The following is a 24,606-nucleotide window of genomic DNA, read 5'->3' as shown; positions in this document are numbered from 1 at the left end:
TCATTTATACTACTTTACAGAAGTAGCTTTTGGAATTTGTCTTTAATCATTTTAAATGTTGTAACCTTAAACATGATTCCTAATGGCATACCTCAATTACCATTCTTCTTCAAACATTTCTTTGATATTAATTGGTGATTAAGTGCTATGATAAAATGCTAAATGAGAGAAAACAGGATCAAGTACCTAATCTGATCTATTACCTGAGATATGTGAGAATACTTAATGACATTCTAGAAAATATGAAAGTTAATCTGTGTCCCAAAGCCCTTTCAGAAGCAGAGAAGCACATGTATAAATCTCCAGGAGAAGAAATGTCAGTTTATCATATTTAGCAACCTAATACAAATGTTGCAGTTCAATATAGCTGAATCATGAGTTACAGTGAGGGACAGAAGATGCAGGACACAGGAACAAGGGGTAAATGTGGGGTCAAGCGACAGGAAACAGATTATAAAAAGTCTCGTGAATCATTTAAAGGGGAAAGATAAGTGCTACTTAAGCAGGCAGTGCCATAGTTTACCCTGGAAGCAGTGTTAATGCCAGGTACAAAAAACTTGTGTGTACGGGGTATCTTTTAAGATAAAAAATTATCTAAACAGATTTCTTTTAATTGCCAGCTTCTTGATTTTTTGTTTGTTTTGGTTTGGGGCCATATCCAGTGATGCTCAGGGGTTACTCCTGGCTTGGGGGACCATATAGGTTGTCAGGATCAAACCTGGGTTGGCTATGTGCAAGGCAAATGCCCTACCTGCTGTACTATTACACTCTGGTTCTATTTCCTTAAATTTAATTTAATTTTTTTTGGGGGCCACACCCTCTTGTTGCTCAGGGGTTACTCCTGGCTAAGCGCTCAGAAATTGCCCCTGGCTTGGTGGGACCATATGGGACGCCAAGAATCGAACCACGGTCCTTCCTTGGCTAGTGCTTGCAAGCAGACACCTTACCTCTAGCACCACCTCGCTGGCCTCTCTACCTTTTATTTTTTTTAACTTTTCTTTTTTCTTTTTCTTTTTTGTAGGCTGTAATTTTCTCTTACTATTTCAGTTAAATACTCTTTCATTCTTTAGTAATATCTGCATTTAATATAAAATTTTATGTAATGCCTAACCATTAAAGAACTATGTACTTTCCCATAAATTCTTTTAAGGATTTTATGCTACTTTTTTCTTAATTCTCTCTATATCCAGGATAGTACTGAAGAAAATGTTCAATTCTGAAAGTGGGTTGAAGGATTTTCAGTTTGCTTTATTTCTAACACATTTTTAAAATAATTTTAACAAATGCATTTACTTAAAAAATTAAACCATTCTGTCTTTTTCACTCTTTTTAATGTTAGATTCGATAGTACTAAATTAGTAGAGGATGTTACGTAATAGCAGTGTTGGTATAGAGAGCACAGTGATTCTTATCTTTAATACCATAGATAATCATTCAAAGGGTTTGTGTACTGAGTAGAACTGTGTATGTTTGTAGATATTGAAATTTTCTAGGAAGTAGCTTACTTTTCTCATTAGATTTCATTATTTTTTTGTGATATAGGGTCTCCCACACAGTACTCGGTGGGATTGGGGGCCACTTCTAGTGATATTTAGCCAAGAAATTGAGTAAAAATTCAAAACTAGGGCCTGAAGAAGCAGGGATGCTCAGGCCGCCCTATGTTGCCAGGGACCATCAAGGAGACCTGTAGATGCTCAAGGCCTCCAGAGATATGTGCCCAGTGGTGCCTGGTAAGCCACATGATACTGATCATTTAACCTGGACCTTACATGCACCCTAACCTCTGTACTAACTTCCTAAGGGTCCTCATTAAAATTTTAATTGGATATTCAGTATCAAAATATTATTCCTGTACTATGCTATATGCTTTATATGTACTATTTCTTTAATGCTGCTTATCTAAAAGCAGTAGTTGTACTGTAGAATTTTATGAAATACTATCTAATGATATCTAATCCTAATGAATTAATTTACTTTGAAGAAAAAGAAAAAACAGCATATATACAACTAAAATATTAAATAAAAAAAAACAAATACACCACTTTTATTTGGGGTGAAACCTGGCAGTGTTCAGGGCTTACTCTTGTCTATGTGCTCAGAGATGACTTTAAGAGACAGTTTGTTGGTGCTCAGAAGTCATATGTAGAAGGATATATAGTGCATATGATTGAATCCTGGTCAGCTGTGTATAAGGCAAGCACCCTAGCCTCTGTACTAGCTTGGCACCTTGCCCTCCCAGACCACTTTTAAATTATAATACATGACTTAGAATAACAATAGGAGGCAAAATATTTATTTACTTATAATCCATATAAACACCCACTGTATGTTAATATTGTTTCATCTTGTACATAAACTTGCATGTACTATGGACGTTAAGAAGAAAAAGAAACCACAGTCTAAGACCCAAAGAGTTCACAATTTTGTAAGGGTCTGAGATAGACACACTTTTCTAGTTAACTATCCAATATAATGTGATAAAACAGAGATACAGGCAACATACTATTGGTTCCACACAGTATAGGATGAACAGAGAAGATTCTGAATGAAGATGACAACTACAGCACTTAATAAGTATTCTTAAACCATTTCATAGGTCCTGGCTGGCAACTATCCACAGTTATAACCAAGTCAGCAGACTAGTGATTGAAGGTTACTCGTTTAAAGGGAAAACCAGGAATTCCACAAGCTAAAGTTGGGAAAAAACATTTCTGAGAAAACAGTCCTAAAGTTGGGAAAAAACATTTCTGAGAAAACAGTCTGTACAAAGTAACAAGGGAAAGAACTTGTGGACAATTTGTAAGAAGGAAAGAAATATATTATTAAAATATAAGTTAGTTTGAGTAATGCAATGAATACAAAGGGATATATTGGAAGGATAAACAAGTTTAGTGTTAATTTTTTTTGCTAAATGCAAGGTGACTGACCAGTGATCATACTAAAATTCCATCTTTATCCCAATTTATTTTGAAAATTCAAATAAACAAAAAAAAATGCCAGAATACAATAAGTACCCATACATTCTTCACTTAGGTGAACCAACTGTTAATGTATTGTCACAACTGCTCATTGTCTCATTCTTTTTTTGGCAGAACTATTTTATAGCAAAACAGTAGTACTAAGCTTGATTTCTTGGTTTAAATGTTATCGTCAAATGTTTATTATAAAGGTACTATTTTTCTTTGAAAGTAACAAATGATCCATCTGGAAATATTTTGAGACTGAATATTCTATCCCATGTCTTTTATCCAATGGTTTTAGCAATTATTATTGTGATAGATATACTAAAATAACACAGGGAGGCTGGAGAAATAGTACAGTAGATAACGTACTTGTCCTGCACGTGGCTGACTCAGGTTCAATTCCTGGTCCGCCATATGCTCCCCCTACCACTGCCAGGAGTGATCCTTGAATACAGAGCCAAGAATTAAGTTCTGAGCATGGCAGGGTGAAGCCCTAAATTAAAAAAAAAAAAACAGCCCCAACAACAAAAAAGGTGGCATTCTTTACTTCAGGGAACCTTCATTCACTGCTGATGGGAATATTAAATAATGTCATTATAGAGAAAACAATACAGAGATTTATCAAAAATGAAGAATTACCATAAGATCCATCCATTTCATCTCTGAAGTCTTCCATATATAGAAATACTGCTTCAAAACATGATTTTATTATGTTTGCTACAGATATTATTTGTAATAAGCCTAAGTATAAAAACAAAGAAGTGCCCATAGATATGTGAATGGATAAAAATGTGGTATGATACCTTAACAATTAAGGATAAAGGTGAGTCAGTGAGATAGACATAGAATAATCTCACTCATTTGTGGGATACATTAAAAATAAAAAAGATAGTATGGTAATAATATCCAGAGACAATAGAGACAAGGGCCAGGAGGACCAATCTGTGGTAAGAAGTTTGCCATAAATAGTGGAGGAGTGCAGTTATGGCAGAAAAGGGACTACTATGACATTGATAATTGGAAATGATCACTCTGAACAAGAACTGGGTGCTGAAAGGAGACAGTGAGGTGCACGGTACCCCTTCACTGACAATAAAGCAGACCACAGTATCTAAAAGGGGAGAGGAGAGAAAGATGGGGAGAGAAAGTGAGGGAGAAACTATGAACATTGATGGCAGGAAATGGGCGGGCACTGTTGAAGGATGCTATACACTGTATAACTGAAACTCAATAATGAACAACTTTATAATCACAGCATTTAAATAAAGTAATTAAGTTTTATAAAAAGATGAAATCTTATCAATTGCAACAGTATGGCTAGACCTTGAGGAGATTAGGCTAAGGTGAAATAGTCCATAGGAAAAAAGAAAACATTACAATGTATGTTAAGTAGAAGATAAAGAAGCTTAGATGTTGACTCAAAAAAAAAAAAAAAAACAACAACAAAAAAACAAAACCAAAACCAAAAACTACTTTCTAGAGGAAAACAAAAGTAAAAGGGAGTACGTAAATTGGTTAACTGTATGGGATATGATAAAAACCAGGTTTTGAGTGATTAGAATGCAGCATAAACAAGGTATTAAAATATAAAACACTATATCTTAAATTAATACTCTAGCTTTATCATATCAAGAAAATCCTCAAGTTGAGGATATAGTGCTGCTCCAGCTCTGCAGTCTTCTAGGAATTGCCAAGGTCACAGGTATCCAGGACTACATCCCACAATTGTTAGGGGACCATGTATGTGGTTCTGATGACCAAACTAGGGTGGGCAGCACATAAGGCATGTGTCTCAACCTCTGTTCTTTTTTCTTATTTCTCTTTTTCCTCCCTTTTTCTTTTTCTGTCTCTTTCTCAAATGAACTTTAAAAGAATCCAGTAAGCATCATGCTAAATGAGATCAGTAAGACAAAAAAACGAATTTCACTAATATGTGGTTATATAAACAAATACAACAAGAGACCAGTGGCAAAGGAAAAGAAACCCACAAAATTGAGACTACCAAGTAGGTTAGGTTAAAGTGGACTAAAATAATTCAATCGACTTTGGTGGAAGGATATTGGTGTTTTGTTTGTGGGTGTGGTAGCAATGTACACCTAGAACATAAATATTTACATTCTTGTAAACCAAAGGCTATAAAACATTTTAAACATTCTGAACTTACTCAGCACTAGCAATATTTACATTACTTCTTAGATAATAGTCAAACATATGCTTGAAACCATGTTAGGACAATATAGCTTCTACCAAAAGGCACGTTAGCTGTGATGAAACCTGAACATCATTCAGGGGTCTCAAACTCAATTTACCTGTGGGCCGCAGTAGGCAAAGTCAGGGTGATCCTTGAGTCAAAGTCAGTAGTAAGCCTTGAACATTGGCGGGTATGACCCAAACAACTAAAACAAAACAAAACAAAAAGAGATTCCTCTAGGGCAGGCCACAAAATGTTGTACGGAGGGCCCTTTGTGGCCGAGTTTGAGACCCCTGAATCATGTAGGTCTTAAAATGAGTCTTACTTTGTGTCATACATGGTTGGAGGAGAATAATTTCAGTGAGTAAGGCATTTGCCTTGCATGTGCCTGAGCTACGTTTGATCCCATTAGGAATGATCCATGCGCACAGAGTCAAGAGTAAATTCACAGCATTGCTGGTATGGTCCCCAAATTAAAACAATATAAAACAAGTATGTTATAAAATTACACATGGAAATATTTACATAAGTGTTCCTTAGGCCAAGGATTTGACTCAGTAGTAGCCTAATTTTCAGTTGCTACTAATAACTGCTAAATATACTCTTGAAATTATTTTATAGGCTAGTCATATGCATAAAATCTTGATAACTGCTTCAGACTTACTGATGCTAGCCTAAGTTCATAATGTAAAATGAGAATAAGAGCCAAAGCAGTTTTATATCCAATACATATAATCATTAATGTTTATTAGATGAAAAGAAGTGCATCAACCAAAATGTTACAATCACCCCAAGTGGCTCTTGGATAATTCAGTGGCAAAGCAACAGCCATCTAAGCATGAGGTTGAGAACTTGCTCTCGAGCACTCCCCTGCATGCACTGTGCCACTGCTAACTGGGATCCTGGTGCAACAACAAATTTGTGGTCTCGGGTGAACCACAACCAAGAGTGTACAACAACACAACAATATATGTGACTGCTGTATAACCAAAATGTAAACAGTGTGACCTGTAAGTATATGTATAAGAATTACAAGTGTGGACCAGAGAGATAGCATGGAGGTAGGGCGTTTGCCTTGCATGCAGAAGGACTGTGGTTCGAATCCCGGCATCCCACAAGGTCCCCTGTGCCTGCCAGGGGCAATTTCTGAGCGTAGTGCCAGGAGTAATCCCTGAGCGCTACCGGGTGTTGTGTATGTAAATATTTTAGGGGATTACTATGTTACTCACCCTAAACTGATTGGTGATTGTGCCCTACCCTAGGGTGTGACCTGGCATTCTGCCCCCACCCTAGGGTAGTACCTGATTCTGCTTCCAACATTGGTTGGTATCTGATCCCACCATTGGGTGGTACCTGACTTTGGGGGATAAAAACAAGGGTTTGTAAAAGGCCGAGGCTTTTTTGCTGGAACTGAGGCTGAGTCTTTGGACTTCAGTCTTGTCCACCGAATAAAGCTAATATTTCCACGAGCCTGACTGTCTGCGAGCTGTTTACCTGCCGGCTAGACAGGGTGGCAGACGTGTGCTCCGAGCTGGAAGAGAAAGGCCTCATCCTCCATCCCTCCATCAGTCAACCTCTTCAGGGGCTGACTTGCAACACCGGGTGTGACCCAAAAACCAAAAACCAAAAAAAAAAAAAAAAAAAAAGAAAAAAAAGAATTACATGTCTGTGAGCACTATAACAATTAAAATCAATAAAAATTTCAAGTAGCCTCTATTTATATCTGCATCTGGACCTTTCAACTATATCTACAACACAGAATTTAAGAAAGTTGCTTTCTAACAGATTTCATTGTAAAGTCATAGCTTGTTTTACTTTTGCTCTCTGATCTTAAGAATATACTGGTCTATTTATAATTATGTGGAATCTACTTTGAGTCAAACAAACCCTTCCTCCTTTCTCCTATTATGTCTCTAATTGTTATTAGAACTATAGGTCCACTAGCTTGACTTAACTTTTTTAACAGGGATATTGAAAGAACATCCAATTACAATTTTTCCTTATCAAAGAACATGCTGCTTTATTTGTATTAACAACCACTTAATGCTTTGGTACATGTGGCTGAGTTGGTTAAAGGAAAAACTCTGCCTCAGGACCAGAGATAGTACAAGGTTAAAGGCACTTGCATTTGCATGTGTGACTACAATTCAATCCCTGGTGCCAGATGTTCCCTTAATGTAAGTCAGATAGACTAGAATAGCTCTCAAGCACAACCGGACTGGAATAGCTGTCAAGCATAAGCTAGATATGGAATAACTGTCCTCTACAACCCCCCACCCCTCCTAAGAAAAAAACTATCCTCTCTACAGCAACCAATTCTTAGAGATAGAAAAGGGCTGTACAACGGCTGTACACGAATACAAGTTTCATAAACAAGCTATAGTTAATTTCATATCTAGAGTTCCAACAAACTTCTTGAATATTTGCTTATCAAGTCACAATTTTCCACCTTATTTTACCAGGACTAAGTTTTATATAACTCAAAAGCATATATCCCAAGTAATTAATTAATTAATTAAGTTGATCTATAAATGGCAAACATATTTGTTTTATGTGTGCTATGTGAGTTGATGTATTAATATACTAAAAAATGATTATTTTGTTTAGTTATCACCATCCGCACATAGTTAAATTATTTTTGTTTAAGATAAATTACTCTTTTAGCAATTTTCAAATACATATTACAGTTATGCTAACTACAGTCATCATGCTTACATTACATCCCCAGGATATACACATATGTAAATTTATACCTTTTGAACATCTTCATCCACTTGGGCCCCCATCCCATATCCACCTCTGACACTCATCATTCTGTCCTCTATGTCTATAAATTCAGTTTTCTTTCTTTAGAGTATACAAATGAAAATGATGTCTTTCTGTCTGATTTATTTCACTTAGAATAATGCCCTCAAGCTCCATCCATGTTGAACCAGGTGGCAAGATTTCTTTCAACTTACGTTGCTTCCATGTTGTTGCCTTTGTAAATAATGCTGCAAGAAGAGGGGAATGCAGATATCCTAACAAAACAGTGAGTTCAGGGCGTAAAGACAGCACAAGGGATAAGGCACTTGCCTTACATATGACTGACTCCAGTTTGATTGCCAGTACCATATATGACCCCAGAGCAAAATGAGAAATAACACTTGAGCACAGGGCAAGGAGAAAGTCCTGAACAGTTCTGAATATGAAAAAGTGATTTAGCTTTCTTCAAATACCCAGAGGTGGGAAGTGCTGGTTAATATAAAGTTTAAGAATTTTTTTTAAAGTGACTCAATAATGGAGGCTGCACCAATTCATATTCCCACCAGCAATATACAAAGGTTTCTGTTTATCCATTTCTATATCTTGCTAATACTTGCTTAACCAATTAGCCCTAATTTATCCTTTGTTTTTCCTGTGGAAACATCAATAATGTCCAGCCTTCTGACCAAAACCTGATGGCCTGATGGTTCCTTTCCCAGGGGCATGATATAGCCATTCTTCAGAAAATTAAAGTTTAAAAATATTTTTTTTTACAAATTTCAGTACATTAGCCTCTTTGTATGTAACTATGTATTACCTTTATAAATTCCCACAGGTACAAGTTATAAAGTAGCAATTTTTAAGAAGATAATGACATGAAGAAAATTCTGACAAAGAAAAGATGTAAATTTAAAGATCTTGACTAAAAGTTGATTTATTTTAAAAAAAATTGAGATGCCTGGTGCCATGGTAGTGCCCAGGGACAGGGACAATTCCTGGGCTTTGGACTCAGAAATGCCCCACTCAGGTGCTTGGGAAAGCCATATTTGGTGCCAGTGATGGCCATACATAAGGTAAGTACCCTGTACTAGCTAATCCCTGTATTAGCTCTCCAGCCCAAACATTAAGTCCTTTTAGAAAGTAAATAAAAATAAATTAGAGAAGACAAATCATGAAAGTGCTGAGTCGCTAAAGAACTAAAATATAGGAAATTTTCTTTTAAAGGTGGGAAACAATAAACAGAACTGGGTGAATTCCAATTTTGCTTAAAATTAAAATTCCTGAAGCAGATTTCGGTTTTCTAATAGCACAAGCACAGATATCATACCTGTCAGTAAAATTTCCAATCAAGCAAATGCTTGAGAATGCAAAGTGGTACAGTCACTTTGGAAAAACAATTTGGCAGTTTCTTACAAAGCTAAATATAATCTTACAGATAATTATCTTACAGATAATCTAGCAATCACATTCCTAGTATTTATCCAATTCAATTGAAAATTTACTCCAAATCAAACGTTAGAAATGAATGTTTTAAAAGGCAGTATATTTATTGCCCTGAACTAGAAACAATAAATCTGTTTTTCAAAAATTGAATAAACTTTTATTCAAAGTATTATCTAACAATAAAAATATGTAAGTCATTATGGCACAAAAGACAACTGTTTAGATTATATTATTAAATCAGAGTAGTTCATCTGAAAAGTTACACAATATATGAATTCAACTATATAACATTCTGGGCAAAATAAAAACATAGAACAGTAAAAAATATTAGTCTCTGCTAAAGATTGGGAGAAAAATGGGGGAATAATAGGTGGAGCACTTAATATTTTTAAGGCAGTGAAACTATTCTGTGAGTTACTATACTGATGATACATAAATTACACAACAGAACTATATAGTACAACAAATAAAATCTAATGTATATTATAAAAAGCAATACATATTAGTATTATCTTGTTAATTAGTAATGATTATGTCACATGTTAGATGAACGCACATGGAAGATATGGTCTCAAGAAACCAAGCTCAAATTTTCTCAAAATCTAAAACTCTAAAATTAAAGCCTAATAATTTTTTTAAAGGATGAGGGAAAAGAGGATACTAAGACACACACACACACACACACACACACACACACACACACACACACACACACACACACACACACACACACACACACACACACACCCATCCACCCACCCACCCACCCACCCACCCACCACAGGTGTCACTGATCAAATGAGTAAGTTTATTATAATTTCCCTCAAAAAAAAAAACACTAGTAGTAACAATGTCAGCAAAGATTTCCTCTAGTAAATTCATAAACCAAAATATTTAACAATAATAACAGAACTCCCATGTGTCTCTATGATACTAATTCCCTAAAGCACAAAAACATTAAATTAAAATGATATATGTAGACCTATGTTCACTGTAGCACTTATCCCAAGATATGGAAACAACCCAAATACAGAACTATGGATAAACGTATCTTTAAGCTGTGGTATGTATACACAATGGAATACTATACAGTCTTTCTTTTCTTAGAGGGAAGGGTCACTCCTGGTAGTACCTACCTGGCTCTGAACTCAGGAATTACTACTGGCAGGCTCAAGGGACCATATAAAAGTGGCTTTGTGGAAGGCAAAAGCACTACGAGCTGTTCGATCAGTCTGGTCCCTGTTATATAATCTTAAGAAGAATAAAATTATGTATTCTGCCATGTTACAGACAGAAGTAGAAGATAGCATGCTGAGATAAGTCAGTAAGAACGAAGGGCATAGATACAGAATGATCTCTCTCACATAGAGGATTTAAAGATACAAAGCACGTTAGTAATAATGGGCCAAAGAACTCAAAGGAAAAGTGGCCAAAGAACTGAGTCTGGTAGGGGGGAGGTAAATTTAAGGGGTAATGGGGGCCTTTGAGAATGGAGATAGATAACCTGGTAATGGGTGTGGTGTTGGAAATACATCAGGAACCATCATAAACAGTACTGTATATTATAATAACTCAGTTTTAAAAAAGGCTTAAAAATCTAATAATGTGCTTTAGATGACACATTATTAAATTCTTACTAAATAAAATCAGAAAATAGTGGTAAGGACAGAGCCTAAATGTCATTAAAATTTGACCTCAAGAGGTAGAAAAGAAATTATATCATATTCCCCAACACATAGAATCATATTCCTAAGAAAGTTCAAATAGAGATAAACTCTTAGAATTTTAAAATGGTGCATGTATATGGCTTTTGTTAGAAACTATCTTTGTTTCATTACTCTGGACATTAATCCTGGCAGTTTCCAGAAGCAAGCTCTAACTTGGCCGTGCTTGGCAAACTAGTGAGTATGTACCCAAGTTGAAACAAAGGCAGGTCTATTATCCAGTGTGGAGATATCTCAATATTAAAAGTAGAATTCCTATTTGACCCAGTGATTACATAATTTGGCATCTATCCCCAAAATATAAAATTGCAAAAACAAAACAAAACAAAACAAAACCATGAACACATATTCACTCCAGCACTACGCATAACAGACAAATCTGAAAACAAGCCATGTTTGCCCAACAATAGGTGAATGAATATACTCTGGTTTCTCTTCAGATCACATCAATCTTTCGCCTTTACCAACAAGGTGAATGGATGAAAGATCTGAGGTATATATACACAATGGGCTATTACTCAGCTATGAGAAAAGATGAAATCTTGCACTCGCTATAATTTGAATGGTTTGTGTATATCATATTAAGTGAAGTGGTAGGATAAATATCTGATGATCATACTCATAAAAAAGGAACAGGTAGGAGTACCACATAAAACAAATCTTTGAATTTTGATGAGTACTGAGGCCTATCAAAGTGGGAGCGAGTGGGAGGAGACGTGGGAAGTAGTGGTTGGAAGTGGCGGGCTAGAAGTAATGTAAAGGCAGTGGTGGTGGGCTTTGGCACTTTGATGATAGTGGAGAAGCACTAATATGCACCATATGCATTAACACTATGGTCACTTCAGTAGCAATATGATATTCCTTCAAAAAAAATTCTCCTACTGCATCCCCGCCAACAGAGATTGTTCCCATTATTTTTGATGTGAGCCATCCTCACTGGTGTAAGGTGGTACCTCATTGTTGTCTTGATTTGGATTTCCCTAATGATGAGTGAAGGTGAGCATGTTTTCATGTGTTTTTTGGCCATCTTTCGGTCTTCGTATGAGAAGTGTCTATTCATTTCATCTCCCCATTTTTCTATGGCTTTATTTGGTTTGGGGGGGTTTGGCTTTCTGAGTGCTTTGTATATTCTGGATATCAGCCCTTTATCTGACATGTTGAGTGCAAAGACTTTTTTCCTGTTCAGTTAATTGTCTTCTTGTGTTAAGTAGGGTTTCTTTTGCCATGCAGAAGCTTTTTAGTTTGGTGTGGTCCCATTTGTTTATGTTTGATGCTAAAGTTCTTGCCACTGGCATTCTATCATCAAAGACTTTTTTGATATATAGGTCTTATAGTGTTCTGCATATTTTTTCCTTAATAAACTTTATAGATTCGGGTCTGATTTCAAGGTCTTTAATCCATTTTGAGTTGATTTTTGTATATGGGGTGAGGCTGGGTCAATTTTCAATTTCTTACAAATGGTTTTCCAGTTGTACCAACACCATTTGTTGAAAAGACTTTCTTTGTCCCATTTCAAGTTCTTGACTCTTTTGTCAAATATGTATGTCTGGGGGCTTATGTCTGGAAATTCTGTTCTAACTCACTGGTCTGAGGCTCTGTCCTTGTACCAGTACCATGCTGTTTAGATCACTATGGCTTTATAGTATAGATTCAGGTTAGGTAAAGAGATGTCCCCCAACTTCCTGTTTTTTAGTATGTGTTTGGCTATCCTGGGTCTTTCGTGGTTCCAGATGAATTTTATGATTGATTGTTCTAAGTCTTTAAAGAATGATGTCTGAATTTGGATGGAGATTGCGTTAAATCTATATAGAAGTTTGGGTAGGATAGTCATTTTGACTATGTTGATTCTACCTACCCATGAGCATGGGGTGTTCTTCCATTTCCCTAGATCCTCTTCAATTTCTTTCTGAAGTGTTTTGAAGTTTGCCTGGTAGAAGTCCTTCACTTCCCTTGTAAGGTTGATTCCTAGGTACTTGATGTTTTTTGATACTATTTTAAATGGAGTTGTATTCTTTTTGTTTTTGTTTTTTCGGCCACACCCGTTTGACGCTCAGGGGTTACTCCTGGCTATGCGCTCAGAAATCGCCCCTGACTTAGGGGGACCATATGGGACACCAGGGGATCGAACTGTGGTCCGTCTTACACTAGCGCTTGCAAGGCAGACACCTTACCTCTAGCGCCACCTTCCCGGCCCCACTGAGTTGTATTCTTAATCTCTCTCCTCTACATAGTTATTTGCATAGAGAAATGCTACTGTCTTTTGTGTACTAACTTTGTAACCAGCCACTTTGCTGTACTGGTTTATTATTTCTAGGAGTTTTACTGTGTTCTAATCCCTGACCTGTGCAGACACCGAGATCTCTACATACAGAAGTCTGATTTTATCACCCAGGACGGAGCAGAAGTCTTCCATACACCACAAAAGCACCAAGAGGAGAATAAATGAACCTGACAGGAGTCTACAGTTAATCCCATGACAATATACTTCAAGGGTGGAGAAACCCTGTATCTCTTAGGCCGAGGAAATTCCTTTTCGAATGACCCCATTATTTATTGTGCCTGTGCAGGAGGGAAGAAAAAAAAAAGGCAAAAAAAGCACAAAACAATTTTCTTTAGTCATTTATCTAGTTTTTGTCTATTTCTTTGTTTTGGTGTGGTTATTGAAGTTGTTGTCTCCACTTATAATTTTTTTCTTCTTTTCTTTTCTTCCTTTATGTGCTCTTCCATGTTTTTTTATCTCAAGACCATGGCCTTTATGTGGTGCTTATCTTTATTGTTGAAGTGCTCACTGGATATTTTACTTGACACTTCTTTTTGTACTGTTGTGGTGTTTCACCTTCCTTTTCCCCTTCCTCTCTCAAACCTAGGATGAGAGTCTCCAGAAAGACTCCACCCATTTTTGGCGTATTTGATTTTTTTCCCCCCAGTTTAGTACCTTTCTCTTCTTCTAACAAAACCACATAACTTGAACTATCTAGTCCTGCCTCCCAATTAGAGCAGGAAATAAGGGAGGTACCAAGACCAAACTGATGTAGGACCTCTAAGTAGTAAGCCAGGCACAGAGGGGACCACTTATTCCAGCAGCCCCGGAGGTGAGGGAGGAGGATATGGGAAGTAGGACGGGAGCAGAGGTGGAGGGAGGACAATTCAGTCATGGGAACTCCCCTGTTTTTATGTTAATATGTACCTAAAATATTATCGTCAATGATATGTAAATATCATTAAAATAATTATAATAATTAAGTAATTATAATAAATATTATATTAAAAATAATTCTCAGACAAAAAAAGAGCTTGCAACATTAGCATTAACCAGACCAACTCTAAATGAACTACTAAAAGATCAATCATATATATCAAATACCCAATTGTAATAGCAAAAACACTATACAATATAATGGCACAACTATACTTTCTATCAATAAATTCTTCCATCAAAAGGCTGAGAGTAGCAAGTAAGCTCAGGAAACAAAACCCAACCATTTGCTGCTTGCAGAAAACACACTTAAAAATCTCAGGACAGACACAAGCTCCAAGTAAAAGGAGGATGGAAAACAATTATTCAAGCTCCTGGAAAACAAACAACAAAAAAAGCTGGAATAACCATATTTATATCAGACCAAATTACATTCAACTTCAAGAAAGTACTTGAGAGACAAGGTCAGATACTATTTACAGATGAAGGAAATAATAGACCAAGAAATACTAACTTTGATAAACATATATGTACCAAATATAGAGTCAACAAAGTATGTAAGGTTTTTACTCACAAACCTAGAGAAACTTAAGGATTAAAACATGATGTACTGGGAGATTTCAACACACCATTCTCACCACTGAATAGATCCACTAGACAGAACTTTAGCAAGGATGTAAGAGCTCTAAATGAGAATCTAGAAGCGCTGGGACCAATGGATTTATACAGTGCCTTTCATCCTCAAAAAGCTGAGTATCAATTCTGTAGGATAGAGCATATTTTAAGACATAAGTCAAACTTACAAAAAGTTGCAAACATATGAATTATACCAATCATCTGAGCAGACCACAATGCCAGTAGATTGGGCTAGATTGCAAAAAAAAAAAAGAGGATGTGGAGAAAATCTAACACCTGGAGAGTAAATAATATGCTGCTCAATAACAGCTGGATCAAAAAGGAAATCAGGGAAGAAATAAAGAGATTCCTTGAGACTAATGATAATTAAGAAACAATGACCAAAATCTATGGGACATAGCAAAATCAGTAATTAAGGGGAAATTCATAGTGATACAGGACTACATAAGGAAAGAAGAAAAGGATAAAATCAACAACCTAAAGGCAGACCTTTAATATATGGAAAACCAACAAAAAAAGAACCCAATACAAGCAGAAGGAAAGAAATAATAAAAATGAGAGCAGAAATCAACGATATATATAAACAAAGAAATCAAAACAAAAACCAGGAACTTTTTTAAAAAATGAATAAACAAGATAGACAAACCACTGGCAAAACTCACTAGGGTAAAAAAAGAGAAAATGTTCAAATAAATAGGATCAGAAATGAAAGGGGAGAAATTACATCAAAACCCCCAGAAATCTAAAACACACAAAAGCTTATTATGAATAACTATATTCTATTAAGCTAGAGTACCTAGAAAAAAATAGATTTCTGAAATCATAAAATCTTCAAAAACTAAAAGAGGAAGAAATAACCCAAACAGGCCAATCACAAGCAAGGAAACTGAAATTGTAGTAATGAAGAATCGCTCCAATGGGCCCGGAGAGATAGCACAGCGGCGTTTGCCTTGCAAGCAGCAGATCCAGGACCAAAGGTGGTTGGTTCGAATCCCGGTGTCTCATATGGTCCCCCGTGCCTGCCAGGAGCTATTTCTGAGCAGACAGCCAGGAGTAACCCCTGAGCACCGCCGGGTGTGGCCCAAAAACAAAAACAAAAACAAAAAAAAAAATTGCTCCAAGAGTAAAATAGTCTAGGAATAGATTAATTTAAGGGTGAGTTTTATCAAACATTTAGAGAAGAATTAGTACCACTGGTTCTTAGGCTTTTCCAAAATATCAAAGATATGGGAATCCTACCTAATACCTTCCATGAAACTAACATTACGATCATTCCCAAGACTCAGAGATACTACCAAGAAAACTATAGACCAATCTCACTGATGAATATTGATGCCAAAATCCTTAACAAGATCTTAGCAAATCAAATCCAACAGAACATAAAAAAATTATACATCATAACAAAGTGGTTTTCATTTAAGGGATGCAAGGATGGTTCAATATACACATATCAATCAATATCATATACCACATCAGTAAAAAGAAAAATAAAAATCATATAACCTTATCAATTGATACAGAGAAAGCATAATCAACATCCATTCATGATTAAAACCCTCAGCAAAAAAGGGTGTGGAAGGAACCTTCCAAGATAGTAATAGCTATCTTTACAAAGCTCATAGCCAACATTATTCTTAATGGTGAAAAACTGAAAGCATTTTCACTGAGGTCATGCACTAGGCAAGAATATCCATTATTTTTACTCTTATTCAACATAGTATTAGAAGTCCTAGAAATAGCAATCAGAAAAGAAAATCAAAGGGATCAAAATTAAAGAAGAGAAAGTCAAACTACAGTTATTTTTTTTTTGTACCATAAGACGCACTTTCCCTCCAACCAAAAAGATGGTGGAAAATGTCTCCATCTTATGGAGTAAATGCTGCCTGGAGCTGAAGCTTGAGTGCAGGGGGAGAGAGCATATACTAACCATTTGACATCCACAGTTTTATGCCCCCTTTATTATGCAGACATACTAGAGAGTATGAGCAATCAGGCGTTAGCACTGATTACGTTAGCACGTTGACACCTTCAACGTCACATATAGAGCTTTTGTTTAAGACTATTTGATTGCTGCTGTGACTTATTTTTTATATATTGATGAAAAAGTATTTAAAATGTTTTTTAAACACTTCAGTCTTATCCCCCATGAGTTATTTCCCCCCATTTAACCCTTTTTACCCTCAGTTCTTAACTCCTCATGAAGCAGAACATTCTCCCTACCCAGCCAGCTGACAACCAGCTCCCAAAGTGATAAGATAAATTCTCAGCCTAAGAAGAAGCTTGACACTCCACTGCTACTGATTTGCTCTTGGCAGCCACTTTCCCCCCACCTCCCTTCACTGTGGACTTTTGCTTGCTACCAAAGTTGGTTTCTAAGAAACCCCTGGCTTGAAGACATTTCCTGATACGTGACTGGTGGGAGCCATCTTCTAGACTCCACAAGACCAAATCATAGACTGAAGCTGTGCTACAGATTTTACACCCCACTCCCCCACACAGACTATTTCAAAAGACTTAAAGGGGACATGTATATCTAATTGAATATTTCTTTAGATGTATTTTCTTTATAGGTATAATCCTTATAATTCTAGTGTTTAGAATTCATGTTAGAACCAGGTTATGGGGATTGTTGGGCTTGTTACCTCTGCCCCATAACCACCAGTAATACCTTGGGTATTGTTCCTTTTTGCATAGGTACGTTAAAATGGGAAAATCTTATGTGTGCAAATAAGTTCTTATCTAATAGAAATAGGAATACATAACATTTATATTGCAGTGGGGCCTTACACCCTAAACACTTGTCATAGTGACTTGGCTTAGGCTTTAGAAGATTGGACATTGACCATTTACCCCTGAACCTTGGATACCACCTATGGAAACAACCACAGTTTTTTACACCATCACCAGAAATTGAATTTCTACCACAAAGGGCCCTATTGTTGCTCTGGCATCAACTTACTCCAAAGAGGGAACTTATGACATCCAGGAAAAACCTGCTTTTAAGGCAGGGTTCTCTACATTGCCACCTAATGGTGAGATGAAACCAGAAGATGCTCCTGTCACCCTGACTTTGATGTAGGATCTGTAAAGAAACCAGGATCTCTAAGAAGTACAGAAACCTGACAGCAAAAACCATGATTGTGAAGAGCTTTTACTGGGACCACAGAGAATGACTTTGGGGTTGAACAACCTAGTTTGTCTGGAGCTTGGAATTGGTCTTATGCCAGAATACTTCACGGATAAGGCCTCCCTGATTTTAGGCCATAGGTTTTTCCTTTCTATTTCCCCCATATTTTGCTGTGCCTATGCAAACAACAACTGCTACACACACACCTTTTTTAATTGCATTTTTTATCTCTTATCTTTTTTTAAAAGAGCTTACTAAACCTTTTGCTATTGTACTAATTACTTTATTGGAGATAAAGTATATTTTCACAAATATGCTACTGAATTTTTCCTCTTTTTTTATTAAATAACAAAGCCTTCTCTCTCTCTGCAAGTTGGAAATTTATATTCACTTCACATTTTGAAATATTTTCCAAAACCCTACCTAAAAAAACATGTCATTTAGATCTATGGAGTCTACTCTCTTCTTAAATTTTGCTCAAATGGGTTCTTCTATTTCAATTAATTTTTCTATATCCATCTACACCATTATTATTTTATGCTACAATAGGACCCTTTTTTGTGTTTCTTTAGTTTTGTGGCTACACCTGGTAGAGCTCAGGGCCTGCTCCTGACTTTGTGCTTAGGGTCCTCGGCAGTGCTAAGAGAATCACAGGCAATGCTGTGGAATAAATTGGAGTTTGTTGTTGTTAATCCCTGTTCTATCTCTTCAGATCCTGAAAGCAAGTCTTAATAGTCTATTATAGATACCAATTCTGTAAAGTAACAAAAATCAGTTATTTGTTTTCTCAGTTTTCGAAGAAGGGAACATGAGTAATAATTAGGAGCAAAAAGCTTTGTGTGAACCTGAGCCCTCTTGATACCCATTTTGTCTCAACTACAAAATAGGGACCAGTGTAACAACCTTATATATTGTTGAAGTTATTCAATATAGAAAATCACAAATCTTTTCTTTAATTTTTTATTAATATCTTTATTAAAACACCTTGATTACAAATATGATTGTAGTTGGGTTTCAGTCATGTAAAGAACACCCCCCCTTTACCGGTGCAACATTGCCAGGACCAATGTCCCAAATTTCCCTCCTCCCCACCCCAACCCCACCTGTACTCTAGATAGGCTTTCCACTTCCCTCATTCATTCACATTGTTATGATAGTTCTCAGTGTAGTTATTTCTCTAACTGCACTCACCACTCTGTGGTGAGCTTCATGTAATGAGCTGGACCTTCCAGCCTTCCTCTCTTTTGTCTCTGAGAATTATTGCAAAAATGTCCTTTATTTTTCTTAAAACTCATAGATGAGGGAGACTATTCTGTGTCTATCTCTCTCCCTCTGGCTTATTTCACTCAGCATTATAGATTCCATGTGCATCCATGTATAGGAAAATTTCATAACTTCATCTCTCCTGACAGCTGCATAATATTCCATTGTATATATGTACCACAATTTCTTAGGCATTCATCTGTTGAAGGGCATCTTGGTTGTTTCCAGATTCTGGCTATTGTAAATAGCACGGCAATGAATATAGGTGTGAGGAAGGGATTTTTGTATTGTATTTTTGTGTTCCTCGGGTATCTCTAGGAGTGATATAGATGGATCGTATGGGAGCTCAATTTCCAGGTTTTGGAGGAATCTCCATATCGCTTTCCATAAAGGTTGGACTAGACGGCATTCCCACCAGCAGTGAATAAGAGTTCCATTTTCTCCACATCCCTGCTAGCACTGCTTGTTCTCATTCTTTGTGATGTGCACAATCTCTGTGGCATGAGATAGTACCTCATAGTTGTTTTGGTTTGCATCTCCCTGATGATTAGTGATGTGCCGCATTTTTTCACATGTCTTTTGCCATTTGTATTTCTTCTTTATCAAAATGTCTATTCATTTTCCTCCCCATTTTTTGATGAGATTAGATGTTTTTTTTTCTTGTAAAGTTCTGTCAGTGCCTTGTATATTTTGGAGATTAGCCCCTTATCTTATGGGTATTGGATGAATAGTTTCTTCCAATCAGTGGGTGGCTTTTGTATCCTGGGCACTATGTCCTTTGAGGTGCAGAAGCTTCTCAGCTTAATATATTCCCATCTGTTTATCTCTGATTCTACTTGTTTAGAGAGTGCAATGCCTTTAGTCTCAATGTCATGGAGTGTTTTACCTACATGTTGTTCTATATACCTTATGGTTTCAGATCTGATATCAAGGTCTTTAATCCACTTGGATTTTAACTTTGTACATGGAAATCACAGAATTCTTAGTGTAATGATTTTGTATTTGTGCTCACTCTCTTCATTTTTATATACTATGTCCTACGGTTTGTTTTGTTTTGTTTTGTTTTGAGGGGATGTCTTTGGGTCACAGCTGGTAGTCTCAGGGGTTACTATTGGCTCTGCATTCAGAAATCTTTCCTGGCAGGCTTGGGGACTATATGGGATGCTGGGGATCAAAACCCAGGTTGGCAAAGTACAAGGTAAACTCTACCTGCTGTGCTATTGCTCTGGCCCCCAATTTTTCCCAAGTTTTTGTTTATTCATCTACAATATTAAAGTCTCTAACATACAGGGTAGATGTAAAAATTAAGATTTCTTGGTACATAAGAGGTACCTGTAAAAAATGCCATCATTCTCAGTCTGTATTACTGGAGGAATATAGAGTCAATGAAACTACAGAATTATATTTATAAAATCCTAGATAAGAGAGGGAAAAATTCATGAGTTTTTCAAGGAACAGACTATATGCTTTTGGGAGCAAGAAAACTGGCAAGGGACTAGAAAGGAAAAGATATGTATATTATTAGATAATATAAACCATTATTTAATCTCACATCTCATGATTCCATAATGATTTGAAGTCATGATTCATAAAAATAATTAAGTACAAAATTAGACTTAACTTAAAATTATTCAAAGACTAATAATTTAAAATAAAACTTCAGAGTCAATAAAAAAATCAAAGAAACAAACATTAATAAAATATTTTAGAAGAAATTTAAGTCTAATTATATCATCTTATGGAAATAAAACATTTTAGAATGAATAACAGATAAAGGCAAAACTTTAATTTTCTTACCTGCTGTGTTCCATCTGCACTTACAATAGGGGCAGTTAGAAGAGATATATCACTACTTAAAATTTGAGTCGTATCCAGTAGTGGTGGATGATCTGCCATTATCAATAAGACATCAATATAGCGAATAACCCTCCAACTCTAAAAAACAAAAATATATACCAGTTTGTGTGGATATCCTAGATATATTAAAATATAATATACACAATGTTTCATTCTTTAACTCAAAAAGATAGTATTCTCAAGGGAAATTATAAGATATTCTGTTTTATGACAACTTAATTCTTGTCAACAGACCACTTAAGGAAATATATTTTTCACAATTTAACCAATTATCAAAATAGACAGAAAATGAATAAATAAATAATAATGCCAATGTATTAGTAGTATCTAAATTCCATCTTTCTTCCTTTTTAAAACATTTACAGCTTCCTTACTATGACTTTTGATATACCACATATAATGGACATTAAAAATATTTTTATTTACAGCATTGTGATTTATAGTTATTTGTAATTCAGTTTTAGACATTGTTTCAGCAACAATCCCACCACCAATGTTTCCAGAGTCTATCCCATACCCTTCTCCCCTCTCTCCCCAGCCTGCCATCATAATAGGCATTCTAAAGTTTAGCTGTTAACTAAACATAACAAGTTTAGTTGCTAACATTTGGATCTTAGGAGTTCAGTATTATTGACTCCTTGCTTGCTTTGTATATATAGTTTTATCCTTCCTTTATTCTTCCATTTATTTTCTTCCATTTTTATTCCCTTTTCTCTCTACACAATATTTAATTTAATGAGCACTTTAGTTTTTGTTTGTTTGGGGGCCACACCTTGCTATACTCAGGAGTTACTCCTGCTCTGTGCTTACGGATCAGTTCTAGTAGGCTAGAGGAGGACAATATGCCAGGGATCAAACTTGGGTCAACTTCATACCCACTATAAAGCTCTCCAGTTCTAGACAACTACTACTTTAGAAAATACCAAGATGTTTCTCTAAATAAAATGACTGAGTAAGGCAATAACCACCTTTACTGGTTTTTGGTTTTCTTGGTTTCTTGTTTTGGGGCCATACCTGGTGGCGCTCAGAGGTTATTCCTGGCTCTGCACTGGAAATTACTCTTGCAGGGTTGGGGCAACCATATGGGATGCCAGGACTGAACCCAAGTCAGCAGTGTGCAAGGCAAACACCCTACTCACTGTACTATCACTCCATCCCACAACCACTTATTTTTTTTTAATAAGTTGAGCAGGTTATTAAGAAAATCCAAACTCCCCGAGGCTGGAGTGATAGCTCAGTGGGTAGAGGACGTTTGCCTTGCAATGCCTAGATACTAGGATGCCTAGTATCACATATTATCTCCTGTGCCTTCCAGGAGTTATTTTTGAGCTCAGAGCCAGTATGGCCCAAAACAAAACAAAATAAAAATTCCAACCTCCCCTCCACAATCATATTATCTGTTTCTAGGAACTGTAAGAATTTCTAAGAATTTGGGGCCGGAGCGGTGGCACAAGTGGTAAGGTATCAACTTTGCATGTGCTTGCCTAGAAAGGACTGCGGTTTGATCCCGATCCCCCAGTGTCCCACATGGTCCCCAAGCCAGGAGCAATTTCTTAGCTCATAGCCAGGAGTAACCCCTGAGCATTAACGGATGTGGCATCCCCCCCCAAAAAAATTATAAGAATTTGTAGACATCTTTTTACAAATTGTTCAGATAGATTAAAAACATTCGTTTGTGACAGAATTAAATGTATTTTATTAAACAGGAGACCCCCCCCCACACACACACACATTCAGAGATGCAGAACATGATAGAGATGAATCTCAGGCCTTAAACTAACCAAATATGTGCTTTACCAGTGCAGTCATATTATTAAGTTAAAAGATCTGGTAAGATTTTTATCATTCTAGTTTTATTATTCTTTTTCCTAGGTGTCATCCACTTTAAACTAAAACAAACCATTTCTAAGATAAAAAACAAATACATTTAGAAATACTTACCTACAGACACATTTTATAAAAAATTTTTTGTACAAGCATTAATTTACCAAATATGCCAATTAATAAGACATCAGCAGGCAAGCATAAAAAATATGTTTAGAACAACATAGTTTGGCATAATCATAAATTTTGAAGTGGAAAAAGTTTTGGATCCTTGCCATTTTCTACAATTCAGTGTCAAGATGTTTAACTTCCTAAGACTACAGTTATGGGCCACGTTCTCACCTCTCCCTAGACTCATTGTTTGCACGAAAGAAATGTAAACCAAGTGGTGAAAAATCATGGATACACCAGCCACACAGCAGAAAGCTGGCAATTAAGGGAGGAGAGGGCAGAACAAGCCCCCACCCTGCAGAAGCCATAGCTGCTGCATCCATCACCCAGGATCATGGTTCTGCCAATGATCATCTTACCACACACCTCTGATTCTCTTCGGGAACACCAATCTGACCAAACTTCAGGTACGCTGGTCTTTGGACTAATATCACGAGGGTTTCCTGGGAGGAGTGTGGGTACCCTCTCCCCCTTATATTCCCTTTTCAGGGAAGCCTGTCAGCTATAACCATGCCCACAAACATAGTTACCATGTTTGCATGAGGTGAGCTCCACAGACTCACTTTTTTCTTGAAAGAGATGTAAAACAAGCTGTGAAAAATCATGAGTATATTGCCCAGGAAACAGAAAGTTAGAAATCTCAGGTAAGACCCCTGCCCTGCATCCTGCATCCATCACCCAGAATCACCATTCTGCCTATGGCCCTGCCTCACAATCCCTCTATGACTCTTTTCAGGGACATGTTATCATCAGGACTTTACTTCCTTTTTCCAGGAGGCCTGAAATGTGAAAATATGCCCCAAAGAACTGTAGTATCAGTAAAAATGCTTTGAATTGCTGGGTAACTTCATTTCTTTGATGCTGTCATCCCTATAAGAACATACAAATTTAACAAAATGGATAGCTAACAAGAGCTTACTAAAAACTTCATCACTGTATTAATGACATCATTGGTGATCCAATAATTTTCACAAATGTGCTATTTTTTCATAAATGTACTTTCTTATTTTAAGTTTTCTTTCTCTACTTTTTTATTTGAATCTCTGTCCATTTCTTAATAACTTTGCATTTTAAAATAATTTTAATAACATTTAAAATAACTAATAATTATCTGGAAAAATGTATTATGGTGAACTATGTCAAGCATATGATGCTTTTTATTTAATAAAGTAAAAAAAATACAAATGGACAAAAGGCACAAGAAAAATGTTCTGCATTATCAATCATCAGGAAAATGGAAATCAAAGTACCAATGAGATATCAACACAGAGATTAGTACACCCCAAAAAGAATAAGAACAACCAGTTCTGGGATGGATATGGGGAAAAAGGGACTATCATTCACTGCTGGTGGAAATGTCAAATAATCTTGGTCTTTCTGAAAAACAATATGGATATTCCTATAAAATATACAAATTGAGTTTTCATTTGACCTAGCAAATCCATTTTTTAGAATATATCTAGAAA

The 24,606-nt window shown here is 36.2% G+C and overlaps 1 protein-coding gene across 1 annotated transcript in view; it reads right to left on the bottom strand.

Moving 5' to 3' along the window:
• FNDC3A (fibronectin type III domain containing 3A) overlaps nucleotides 1-21,219 on the bottom strand; it is a 153,502-nt gene extending 132,283 nt beyond the window's left edge. The window contains exon 1 of the mRNA XM_049778750.1: nucleotides 21,086-21,219. Within this exon, the coding sequence (XP_049634707.1) occupies nucleotides 21,086-21,184 (99 nt within the window). The 5' untranslated portion in view covers nucleotides 21,185-21,219. The remainder of the gene's footprint in view (nucleotides 1-21,085) is intronic.
• Nucleotides 21,220-24,606: the final 3,387 nt, after the last annotated feature.

The sequence above is a fragment of the Suncus etruscus genome, chromosome 8 (genome assembly GCF_024139225.1).
Source record: "Suncus etruscus isolate mSunEtr1 chromosome 8, mSunEtr1.pri.cur, whole genome shotgun sequence".
NCBI lineage: Eukaryota > Metazoa > Chordata > Mammalia > Eulipotyphla > Soricidae > Suncus > Suncus etruscus.
The sequence above is the reverse complement of the archived record's forward strand: the minus strand, read 5'-3'. Positions and strand labels throughout refer to the sequence as shown.